This window comes from Topomyia yanbarensis, chromosome 3 (assembly GCF_030247195.1).
Source record: "Topomyia yanbarensis strain Yona2022 chromosome 3, ASM3024719v1, whole genome shotgun sequence".
Lineage (NCBI taxonomy): Eukaryota > Metazoa > Arthropoda > Insecta > Diptera > Culicidae > Topomyia > Topomyia yanbarensis.
The window spans coordinates 205,258,260-205,271,316 of NC_080672.1; the positions used below are offsets into that span (position 1 = coordinate 205,258,260).

General features: G+C 40.0%; 1 protein-coding gene across 3 annotated transcripts in view; it reads right to left on the reverse strand.

Moving 5' to 3' along the window:
• Window positions 1-1,102: 1,102 nt before the first annotated feature.
• Window positions 1,103-13,057, reverse strand: part of LOC131687922 (uncharacterized) — a 49,791-nt gene continuing 37,836 nt past the window's right edge. The window contains exons 1-3 of one of the 3 annotated variants that reach the window (XM_058972016.1): window positions 12,296-12,754; window positions 1,779-2,788; window positions 1,103-1,489 (exon numbers count right to left, since the gene is read on the reverse strand). In XM_058972016.1, coding sequence (XP_058827999.1) covers window positions 1,293-1,489; window positions 1,779-2,565 — 984 coding nt within the window. In that variant the 5' untranslated portion in view covers window positions 2,566-2,788; window positions 12,296-12,754 and the 3' untranslated portion in view covers window positions 1,103-1,292. Of the gene's footprint in view, window positions 1,490-1,778; window positions 2,789-12,295; window positions 12,755-13,057 lie in introns of those variants that run through there. The other 2 variants (XM_058972017.1, XM_058972018.1) reach the window with 2 other exon arrangements.

Below are 13,057 nucleotides of genomic sequence, written 5' to 3' on the forward strand. Positions count from 1 at the left end.
TGATCCTCATGCGTTGGACGTGGATATTTCCTGTTTCTACGCTTGTTTTGGGCTGCCATTTTCGGATAAAGGAAACGAACATTCGTTAGAAAAAATGGAAAAACATGACTATTCGTTAGGTCCGCAGGATCAAATATTACTGCGGGCAGATCATACGTATTCCTGAACCAAGTGTAGATAACAGTTGTCTAATGAATTGAGTTATCATCGCATGGAACTAAGCTGTTGGGCTCAGATATTGAGTCTTAAAATTGAACCACAAGATCTTGCCACCACGATGGTAGTGCACAAAACGTGATTTTTAAGCAGCATCAGAAAATTATTGTTTCGACCATCAAATACCAGTTTTAGCAAGCTTAACATTTTACAGTTAGTGTGCATTGTTGGTTCGATCATCTCTAGGTTAATTATACAGGATCCCTTATTCGACTAAATGATGATATCGTAGTGATGAATGAGTTTGTGGAGCATCATAATTTGAAAATAGTTGACATGGAGTACAATCAGATGAACCACTCGGTCGTACATAATACTGTAGCAGTGTTGCTGAAACTATCCCGAGCGCGGTCTGCCTAACGATCGATGCTGACGTGAGGCACAGTATGTATATGATAATAAATCGAAACGGATCTGCGACAGTGCCGAATTTAAAGGGATTTACGGCGACGTATTACGATGTGTATGTTCTATGGGGTAAATAGTTTGCGACTTGCGGATTTGCTCCACTCGATGCCTGGTACCATTTCGCTTGGATCATTGATTCAGCATGTAGCTAGTCACCGGCCCATAGGAGCATTTGCTGCTCGGAACTGTCGACGCGACTCATTGAAGATCGGAACCGGAATGATTATTAGTTAAGTCATAACTCCGAAAGGAGGTGCGTCACAACGTCCGAAACCGCGTCAAAAGATCTGAAATCATTATTTTGTCTCAATGGTCGAAAATTATACTTCATTATAATATCTGGGATGTTATGGCGTACAATGAAATTGAGAGATTATAAGGTATTGCATCATAAAGTTAGTAGGGTACACTTATTATATGTTGCACTGACGAGTAGGTTCGTTGTTCTGGTTTTTGAATGTAGATGAATACAAATTCGTTTTCAATATATGCTTTTTATTAATCATGCCATTTCAAGAAATCCAGTTCGAATACTTCGTGAACCATTGCCTAATTACTCATGCGAGAAAAATTGAATGGTGCCTGGTCCCGGCAAGCAAACGAGGTCCAATTTCTACACCAAGGTTCTAAAGTTTAAAATATTTTTCAGGTAATTTATTGTTTGTGAATCAAGTTTTCCAATGGAATCGGGTGGAGCGATATGTGTATTGTACATTTTGAATATCTATATATTGATTTTCATTAGCAAAGTATAACTGTTCACTATTTAGTTTATAAAAAGTTCCTGTTACATGAATTCCTCGACCTTCCACGTTAATAGGGCACCGAATTGGTACATTAGTCAGCGTACAAAGTTTCGAGCGACCTGAAATGATAAATATATCAACGGACATTAATAACTTATTTTTCATAATTTTTTTGCATTGTGATAAGACGTCAAAGCCCTGCAAAAATCTAGCTCTACATCCAACGAAACATCGAACGAAGTGGATCGGCGTAAGGTGCTAGTTTAACAGACTTGTCTGTGAGGGAGTGTTAAGTTAATGCAAAAATGGACGTTAAATGCATTTTTTCAATTTCAATTCAAATTTGATGTACATTTCTAGAGTGATCTGCCCCTAGATCTGGGGTCTTTTTCAATGAATGATCCTTACCATTTTTGTACGAAAATCCGTCAACATGGCATATCAAAGAAAGATTAAAGGAGACCCAATCTCCAACGTGCAAATCTTGTAATACGCGATTGCGTTCAATAACGTGATTGTGAAGTTGGATTGCTTGGAACCGTCGCGTTCTATCGTTAGAAATTTGATATTTTCTGTTCCACAGCATCCAAAGAACCGTAGATTTTTTAATATGTATTATCTTGTTGTTCAAATCTTGAAATTTAAATGTATGTTTCGGTCCACTAGTGCAATTTTCCAGATTCAATGTTCCTCCACATTGCTTAAAGACTTGTTCAGCTTCGGTAATGTTTTCCTTTTCACCATCATATAAAGCTTGTTCCAAAAAATCAAATCCAGAATATGCATACATATCTTCATCCTCATTTCTTACTGCAACGAACTCAAATTCGCTTGCTTGAATTGAAGGAGATAAACACATATCCTCACTTTCATCTGTTACATCAACGAATTCAAATCCGACTGGCTGACTCAACGGACTTCTTTGTATGCATATGGTGTCATTAAAATTTGCATGACCAATACCTATTTCTCCCAGCATTTTCACTGCATCTTCTCTAGCATGTTCAATTACCATACTTATGTTTTCGTCGGACGGCAAAAAATAAAAATTTCTGTAGGATCCCATTTCCGTCTTTGGAAAGCATATGACATGTTTCCATTGGTATTTTATTTTGATTTGCATTTGCAAACGTCTCGTTTTGGCATTAAGTTCCGTCATGGTGAAGTTAATTTTTGTTGAGTCAGCAGTTGACATTGCTCGTAGCTCTCTGAAGAAGTGTTCGCTCTGTTGGCTTGAAAGGTGAGAGACAATGAATTGCTCTGGAGTATTCCGATCGCGATATTGAGCAAGATAGATAACCAGTGAATGAGCGTTTATCTCAAGTGAGATGTATACATTAGACGTTAAGCAATGCTGTAGACTTTTATAAGCACTCCGCGACCAGCAGCGCCAAGCACGCAACACAAAAAGTGAATTCCTGAAAAAAAAGTTTTAGTATACTTCAATAAAGTTTCTGGTAATATAAATATAATCCAATTTGACTCCAATTTTGACCATATATTTGCTTGGTGATAGGCAAATTTCCAAGACCGCAACAAATAACTATAACACATATGTACATATACATGTTCTAGAAGGAAAGTGTTCTTCGAATTTTTTTTTATGTCATTAACCCTTCTTTGAAAAGACCGACACTGGCGACTCCAGGGAGGTACACGGGACTACAAGCTGTTCTAGTAAAAAGATATTTGCATTTCCCTACTTCTATATAATAATATTTTAGACGTGATCAACAATGTGATCAGTTTTTTTTTCTTTGTAACATTTTATTTAACCAAGTTAAAGAAATAACTAAATTTGGCACAAAACCAATTTTAAATTTTTGCAAATCAAGGAATATCGACTCATTATTGGAACCGAAGCAAACTGGACCACTGATTTTAACTAGGGGCAATTTCAAGAATATTTGAATATTTTTTTCAAATATTCTGAGCAGAAAATCTGAAATTATGTGGTACTTTATAAAACGACTAACCAACATTCTACTAAATGCTTAATCATTGGACGCAAGTTCATGTTGTAGTGTCTGAAATACCCGATTTATTATTTCTAATTGAGTGAGAAATAGCATAAATTAAAATTTTAGTTGCGACAGCAAAAGTTAGGCTTTTCTGTTGAAAAGTTTTCTTAACTCAGGAATATTATCGTAATCCCAATGTCATGTTGATTCCAATTTAGCACACGTCAAAGAAAACCAATAACTGCAACATTTAATTCATTGCTATTTTGAAAAAATTCTCTCACTCGCCGCCCATCAACCGGCGCACACATTCTACAGTCACGATCTTAGCAATCTAATTCCACCAAATTTATTCTCGAAAACCAATTTTAATCTGCTAGGAATCCAGCGTAGCCTTGTAAAAGACACATCCTTCGAGTTACGTCAACAACTTGCCTTAAAGCTAACGGGCTCTGGTTCTGACCGTTTTTTGTTAATTGAGGCGTTTGTTTGCTTACTCGGTTTGCATTTGTAACCTTCTCTGAGACAGATTGACCGTATAGTTTGTTCAGTTTTTATGCCATGGTGGCATAGATCCTTGATGAATATATTAAAGATTAATTGTCCTAATGAATTTTGTTGTGTGAAGCTTATAGCTATTTGAACTAATTTGAACATTTTGCGCATTAAGGGCACAAGACCTAACTTAAGTTTGTGGTTTTTGTGTTTCGAATTCATCTCGTCTTGAAGGTGGGCTTTGGGAGAATAGACTATCAAAAAATTGTAACGAAAAGACTACTAACTGGCTGGCATTTTATTTGTCAAGTAAAATAGTAACTAGATCTACGCGTTTCTTCGCAGTTTAGCAACAAATCAAGAGTCATATAAGGAAGCAGTATGAGTACATTTCTGTACATGTTCTTCAAGGGTGCAAAATTTTTATGTGGTATTGGGCGTGAAGTAGTATATATATATATATATATATATATATATATATATATATATATATATATATATATATATATATATATATATATATATATATATATATATATATATATATATATATATATATATATATATATATATATATATATATATATATATATATATATGTCAGTCTCTACGCATCGCTCGATCGAGATAGAAGTGTTTTGTTTTCGGTCTGTTGGAAAAAGAACAGTGCAGTAATCCGCGTTCAAGGTTATTTTGCCATTCTCTGCCTCTTCGAGGTTTGGACTTTTATTTTTTTTTTTGTGCGTGTGTTAACCGTTAGGCCACATTCCTCAACCTTTTGTTCGTAAAGCGAGGATTGAACAATAACCAGCTATTTAAGCTGGACTGGTGCGTCGTGGGAAACAAGTATACAGATAAATGAAATCTACCTTTTTGATACAAATACGGCTTTTTCCAGTCTGCGCGGGTGCTGACCCCGTGCGTTGACGGTGTCGATGGCTTCCTCCCCGGATGGCCAAATGGAGATCGAGTCGACTCCTAAGGCTCTCCCCCGACCCAAACAATATCCAGAGCTCTCGACCGGTCCCTTTGTGGTCTTCTTTCGGCCCAAAACCAAAATCGCTGAATCTATTACAGATTTCAAAAGACCTGACGGAACAGTTCTCGGCTGTGACCGAAATAAAAAAGGTCCGCTCAAACAGGCTGAGGGTCGTGCTGACTAACTCAAAGCAGGCAAACGATATTGCTTGCTGCGAGCACTTTACGAAGGACTTTCACGTGTATATTCCAGCTGTAAAAGTACAGTCTGAAGGCGTTGTCACCGATGACAGTTTGACATGCGAGGATCTGCTGCAGTACGGGGTTGGCCGTTTTAGAGACCGCATAATTCAGCCAGTGAAAATACTCGAGTGCAAGCGTTTGCACTCAGTAGTAGTTGCGGGGGATGGTTCAAAAACGTACCCCCAATCAAACTCTTATCGGTTGACCTTCGCTGGTACCGCTTTGCCAAATTACGTCCTCTTGCACAAGGTTCGTCTGCCTGTGCGTCTGTTTGTGCCGCGGGTCATGAATTGCACAAAGTGTAAACAATTGGGTCACACAGCCACCCATTGTAGCAATAAGGCCCGCTGTGGAAAATGCGGGGAGAATCATCTAGATGATTCGTGCTGTGAGAATGCTGAGAAGTGTCCTTACTGTGCAGAGAATCTGCATGATATCTCGGCATGTCCCGCGTACAAACTACGCGGGGATAAACTAAAACGTTCCCTTGCGGGACGATCCGAACGTTCTTTCGCAGAAATGCTAAAGAAAGCTACACCACCAACCTCAACAAACATCTATGATCACTTGCCTCCTAACGAGGACGAGGCTGATGACCCACAAGAGGGAACATCTACTAGGGCGCCTAGAAGTTATAGGAAGAGGAGGAACATTTTCTCTCCTAAAGTTCGTTGTAACGTATCCCTTGACGGGACTCCGAAAGTCACATCTATTGGAAGTGTTGCAACCAAACCGAAGCAATTAGCTCCTGGTCTCGGAGGATTAAACTCAGAGAAGGAGTTCCCAGCACTTCCCGGAACATCAAAAATCCCAAGTGTTCCTCTGTTTCAGTTCGAGAATAATCGCGGCACTGGAATTATCAAACTCTCGGACATTGTGGACTGGATAATAAAAACTTTCAATATAACTGATCCTATTAAAAGTCTTATGTTAGCTTTTCTCCCTACATTAAGAACATTTTTGAAGCAGTTGACTGCTAAATGGCCCCTCCTTTCAGCGATTGTATCCTTCGATGGCTAACTCATCGAACGAGGTCACGGATTTGATCACTGTTCTACAATGGAATTGCAGAAGTATCATCCCGAAAATCGATTCCTTCAAAATTTTAATAAATAATTTGAGTTGCGATGCATTTGCATTATGTGAAACTTGGTGAACTTCGCATAGCTTCCATATATATTCCCCCCAACACCGCGATTGGGCATCGCCGGCTACATGACATCATAGAATCCCTGCCTGCACCGCGACTAGTTTTAGGCGACTTTAACTCACACGGTACGGAATGGGGTTGCCTTTATGATGATAACCGTTCCTCTTTAATTCACAATATTTGCGACAACTTCAACATGACAATTCTAAACACGGGTGAAATGACACGGATTCCACCCCCACCAGCGCGCCCAAGCGCATTAGATTTATCCCTTTGCTCGACCTCGCTAAAGTTAGAATGCGCGTGGAAGGTAATCCCTGATCCCCACGGTAGCGACCATCTGCCGATCGTAGTCTCAATCAACAACGGCTCAAGGCCATTGGAAACAATCAATATTTCGTATGACCTCACACGAAATATCGATTGGAAGAGCTATGCTGCCGCGATATCCGACAACATCGAATCTACTCAAGAACTTCCTCCGGAGGAAGAGTACAGCTTTTTGGCTGGCTTGATTCTCGACAGCGCGAATCAAGCTCAGACTAAGCCAGTACCCGGCGCGAACATACAAAAACGTTCTCCCAATCCCTGGTGGGATAAAGAGTGCTCAGACGTGTACGCAGAGAAGGCCGCCGCGTTTAAGACCTTCCGGAACGACGGGTTACCCGCTAGTTTTCGACAGTACGCGACGTTAGACAAGCGAATGAAGAGTTTGATGAAAGCCAAAAAACGCGGTTATTGGCGCCGGTTCGTCGACAGATTAACGAGAGAAACATCGATGAGCACTCTTTGGGGAACAGCTCGACGTATGCGAAATCGAAACAGTACTAATGAGAGCGTGGAATATTCAAACCGTTGGATATTCGATTTCGCCAAGAAGGTTTGTCCGGATTCCCCGGCACAGAAGATCTACCGCGCCGCGTCCCGTCACGATAACGCGAACGAAACACCTTTTTCGATGGTGGAGTTTTCACTTGCTCTCTTGTCGTGTAACAATAAAGCTCCAGGGCCAGACAGAATCAAATTCAACTTGTTGAAGAATCTGCCAGACTCTGCCAAGAGACGCTTGTTGAATTTATTTAATAAGTTTCTAGAGGCTAACATTGTCCCACACGATTGGAGGCAAGTGAAGGTCATCGCCATCCAAAAACCAGGAAAACCAGCCTCCGACCACAATTCGTATCGACCGATCGCAATGCTATCTTGTATCCGGAAGTTGTTCGAGAAAATGATCCTATCCCTCCTCGACAATTGGGTCGAAGCAAATGGCTTACTGTCAGATACACAATTTGGCTTTCGCAAAGGCAAAGCGACGAACGATTGTCTTGCGTTGCTCTCAACCGAAATTCAAATGGCCTATGCTAGTAAAGAGCAGATGGCATCAGTGTTCCTAGATATAAAGGGGGCTTTTGATTCAGTTTCTATCAACATTCTTTCAGAGAAGCTGCACCAGCATGGTTTTTCAGCGACTTTAAACAACTTTTTACTAAACTTGTTGTCGGAAAAGCACATGCATTTTTCGCATGGTGACTTATCGACATCACGATTTAGCTACATGGGCCTTCCCCAGGGCTCATGTCTAAGCCCCCTGTTATACAATTTCTACGTCAACGACATTGATGAATGTCTTGACAATTCCTGCATGTTAAGACAACTTGCAGACGATGGCGTGGTGTCTGTTACGGGACCCAAAGCTGTCGATCTACAAGGACCATTACAGAATACCTTGGACAATTTGTCTGCATGGGCTATTAAGCTGGGTATCGAATTCTCCACGGAGAAAACTGAGCTAGTTGTATTTTCTAGGAAGCGTGAACCAGCACAACTACAGCTTCAATTAATGGGTCAAACTATAGCTCAGGTCTTCACAGTAAAATATCTAGGGGTCTTGTTCGACTCGAAAGGTACTTGGGGATGCCATATTCGGTATCTGAAACAGAAATGCCAACAAAGGATCAACTTTCTTCGTACAATAACCGGAACGTGGTGGGTGATACTGTCGGTACTGGAATACGGATGCTTCTGCTTTCGATCCGCCGCGAACATACATTTCATCAAACTCGAAAGAATTCAGTATCGTTGTTTGCGTATCGCCTTAGGGTGCATGCAGTCGACCCATACGATGAGTCTCGAAGTCCTGTCGGGCGTTCTCCCGCTGAAAAATCGATTTTGGGAACTCTCATATCGATTGCTCATTCGATGCGATATCTTGAACCCGCTGGTGATTGAAAATTTCGAAAGGTTTGTTGAGCTCAATTCTCAGACCCGTTTTATGTCCCTGTACTTTGACTACATGGCGCAAAATATTAATCCTTCTTCTTACAATCCCAACCGTGTGCATTTCATAAATACTTCTGAATCTACTGTTTTCTTCGACACATCCATGAAAGATGAGATTATTGGAATTCCGGACCACATACGCCCACAAGTGGTTCCAAACATTTTTTATAATAAATTCTGAGAAGTCGACTGTTCTAAGATGTTTTATACTGACGGATCAAACCTCGAAGGGTCCACTGGCTTCGGTATTTTCAATCAAAAGTTCACCGCCTCCTACAAACTCAGTGACCCTGCTTCAGTTTACGCCGCAGAACTAGCTGCTATTGAGTATACCCTTGGAGTCATTGACACATTACCCGCAGACCATTACTTCATCGTCTCGGATAGTCTAAGTTCTATTGACGCTATTCGCTCGACGAAACATGGAAAGCATTCCTCGTATTTTTTGGGGAAAATACGGGAGCTACTGAGTGCTTTATCTGACAAATCTTTCCAGATTACCTTGGTGTGGGTCCCTTCTCATTGCTCCATTCCGGGCAATGAGAAGGCGGACTCCTTAGCTAAGGTGGGTGCCATTGAAGGTGACGTTTTTGAAAGACCAATTTGCTTCCACGAATTTTTCAGTATTACTCATCAGAGAACCCTCGAAAGTTGGCAAACCTCGTGGAGCAATGGGGAGCTAGGAAGGTGGCTACATTCGATAGTCCCTAAGGTATCGACGAAACCTTGGTTCAAGGGGATGGATGTGGGTCGTGACTTCATTCGTGTGATGTCCCGACTCATGGCGAACCATTACACGCTGGATGCACATCTCCGACGTATTGGGCTCGTGGAGAGTGGTATCTGCGCTTGTGGCGACGGTTATCACGATATAGAGCACATAGTCTGGGCGTGCACCGAGTACAGTTCCGCCAGGTCTCGGCTTATGGACACCCTCCGGGCCCGAGGAAGACCACCCAACGTTCCGGTTCGAGATGTGTTGACAAGCCGCGATGTCCTCTATATGTCCCTTATATACACCTTCATAAAAACCATCAATATCTAACTTTAGCTGCCCCTTTTTCCTTATCATTCTCAGAAACGTCGAAACATCCCTGTCGAATGAGCCAACAAACACGGGACCTAAAGCACGAACATCACACGCACAACTCGAAATGTAGCCGTTCAACATCTGAGCCGCACTACGAAATCGTCTGGAGAAACCCCTGCCATCTTGAGAACGACCACCCGGCGTCCCAGTACATGATTCTTCCTGATGAAGGCCACCCTGATTCTGTAATCCATCCGTTGATCTCCCGAAGTCTGAAACTAAAATAATGTTCTCCCCCTGCCATGTTTGTCCACCCTACTTCCCCTGACTCTTATACACAGAAGTAACACCCCTTCCCCCCCCCCCCCAAATATCTTCATGAAGCATTTAGCTCTTCTTGCCTTTTCTAGTTTTAACTATTATATTATATGATCTCGTTGAAAATGCCCAACTCTACTACCACATAAAATAACTCTAATTAATGTCTCCGAATCTTTACAAAATTTAATCACGTCTTCTAATTATTTCTATTTTTAAGATAGTCGTAAAAATTTTCCCCCTTAGTTAAACATTATTTGCTCCAATAATCTCATTGCTAAAAATGTCAAACCATATTGCCATAAAAACTAAATGACCCCCTAATCTTACGAAAATTATATTACCCCCTTGTGTATATGTATAGCTATAAATGCGCCTTAGTTTAATTTCAAAAATCAATATGTAATCCCCTAGTTTTAAGTAATTTAAAATGTAAAACAAAACAAAATTGGCACCTTTAAGCTAACGCAACCTGCCTTATCAAATAAACGAATTGAAAAAAAAGAAAAAAAAAGAAAAAAAAATATATGTATATATATATATATATATATATATATATATATATATATATATATATATATATATATATATATATATATATATATATATATATATATATATATATATATATATATATATATATATATATATATATATATATATATATATATATATATATATATATATATATATATATATATATATATATATATATATATATATATATATATATATATATATATATATATATATATATATATATATATATATATATATATATATATATATATATATATATATATATATATATATATATATATATATATATATCGTTCACTCTTAAAAAGCCTCTAGTGTGGCTTTTCGAAATGGCATTTACCATAATACGATTACCAAATCATGCGTTTTGGTAGATTTAAAGTTTTAAGATACAAAATCAAGACAAGAAAAATTGCCCTATGACATCAAATGGTCGGTGTTAAGTCAGACCGGACTAAGTGACAATGTATGAATTTCGAGAAAAACGAGTTTAAAGTTTGAATCGCAGCATCCTTTACGTTATAATTGGAAATTTATTTTTGCCATAATTCTTGCGTATTGTTTCATATTTTAAATCTAGCCAAATTCGAATGTAGCTGGAGAAATTCTTTATCCAATGCTATCATTATCTCATTTTTCGATGCTTTGCGACTTAGTCCGGTCTGACTTAACACCGACCAAATAGAATTTCTATTTGTGCAACTAGTGAAAGTAAATTGAAAATTTATTGAGATGCAAGTATTCAATTTGGTGCTCCGCCGAAAAGAAATAAAAAGCGCAGCAAAATGAGAACCAGTTTTGATATTTCATTAACTTGAAACTAAATTAACATTTAAAATCGAAACTCTTGTTTTCTTTGTGTGTAATTTTAATGTATGGCTGTGCATAGAAAGCAACACGATTGAAAATGCTTTCAGAATTTGTATCGGTAACAGATCTGCGGCAGCTCAACCCTTCAGATCATCCATTGTGGTGGTATGATTGGTTAGGTCAGATTGGACTTGAGTAACTGGACCAACACAAAAAGATTCACCACACGATGTTAATGGTTAAAAATAAGTGCAAAATGAACTCCCTATAGATTAGCAGAGGAAAAACAATAGATTGCATTCAAGGATGGTGTGATTTGTCGAAATAGTCGCCAATCTGTAAATACGAACCGTGTCAAGAAATGATTTTTCCAAATTTGACACTATTTTGTCAGGAAAGCGTACCCCCTTTGCTAGCCGCCTGGAACCGTCTAGGCGTTATGGCAAATGGCTTTCAAAGCATATGATATTGAAGAAAAATTCTCCAATTGTTCTCGACGAGTCATCCAATGACGTTCAGGAATCAGCAGCGTCTGGCTCAAATGGCATGTTCCCCATGTTGATCGGAGATTTGTGCCTTGCCATCAATCGTCTTTTCAGCATTTCCCTGATAGGAAGGATTGGGGAAGTGGTTAGGTTAAGGGTACGGAAAATAACGACACAGAGCAATTAAAACAGAGCATTCTGCACGCACGGAAGGATGCTGAACGATCTGCAGGTGCTACAATAGCAGGAATAAAACTTCCAACCACCGGAGAGATTAAGAATTTTTATTTAAACAGTGATCCGAATTGAAATTGAATTTTTATTTAAACAGATATATCCGTCTTTACCCCAGTTTTGTGATTAGTTTTCGAAAATGTGTCGAAAAAGTTTGCCGGGACCTTCAAAAATGTGAAAGGCAGGCATAGTAAATGGAACTCTTTCTTAAGGGGACCTTCTCATGAATTCGGCCGAAAATCAAAGCAATATTTGAGAAAAAATGAAGACATAAGAGGTAATTATAGTTTACCAGTTAACCCAAAATGCGCATTTACGTGCGTGACTCGTGGACGCCGGAATTTTGTCAAGATGTGTGTGTGTGTTAATAAATGGTTCCGAGAGGGCTGAAGTGAACTTACCCGGTGAACGATGTGGCCTTCTCTATCGCAACGTTGATGCCAGCGTGCCGGATGACCTTCACGGTGTACGCCTTTTACACTTCTGTCAGCAAAAGTCTAGTTGTGAGTCAACAGCCGTTAGCGTGATCAGGACCTTCTCTCTTGATGATAAGTGATTACGGCTGCTGCTGCAGCGGGATAAAAAACTACTTCTTCCGATTCGCTCGACACTCGGTTCTGCAGTGAGTGCCCTTGCTAGGGCAGTAATTTTGTCGATTAGCTGTTTTTCCGTTCTGCGTTGCTGGAAATGTTACGAAATGGAAAACCGTGCAGGGGGACTTTTCGTGTTGCTCCATGTGGTTCTGCTTCACACGTGATTTGCGCTGCTGTCCGGATCGGTCGATGTTCCTCCACTGCAAACGGAAACACGACCTATGGTGCAATAGTCAATAGTCACTGATCGTTGTCTCAGCAATTTGATTCTGGTCGGAGTCCCAATCTCTCGAGCCTTCTTCGGATTCTTACGCTGCTCGCTGCTTCCAAAATCTGCTAGTCGAAATCCTGTTGCACCAGAATAGAGGCCGTAGGCTTCAACTACCCGCCCAACCGGTCCTTAACCGTCGATCTCAGTGTCTCCGCTCCTCCTATCCCAGGTACGTACTAAAGTTCTGCGAAGCTCCCTGGCACTCGTTTCCAACCGCGCAGGGTATGATTTCTCACGATCGTGAACGGCAAGCGGTCGATTCCCCGGCGCATGGGAATGTACTGCAACCGCAGTTAGGT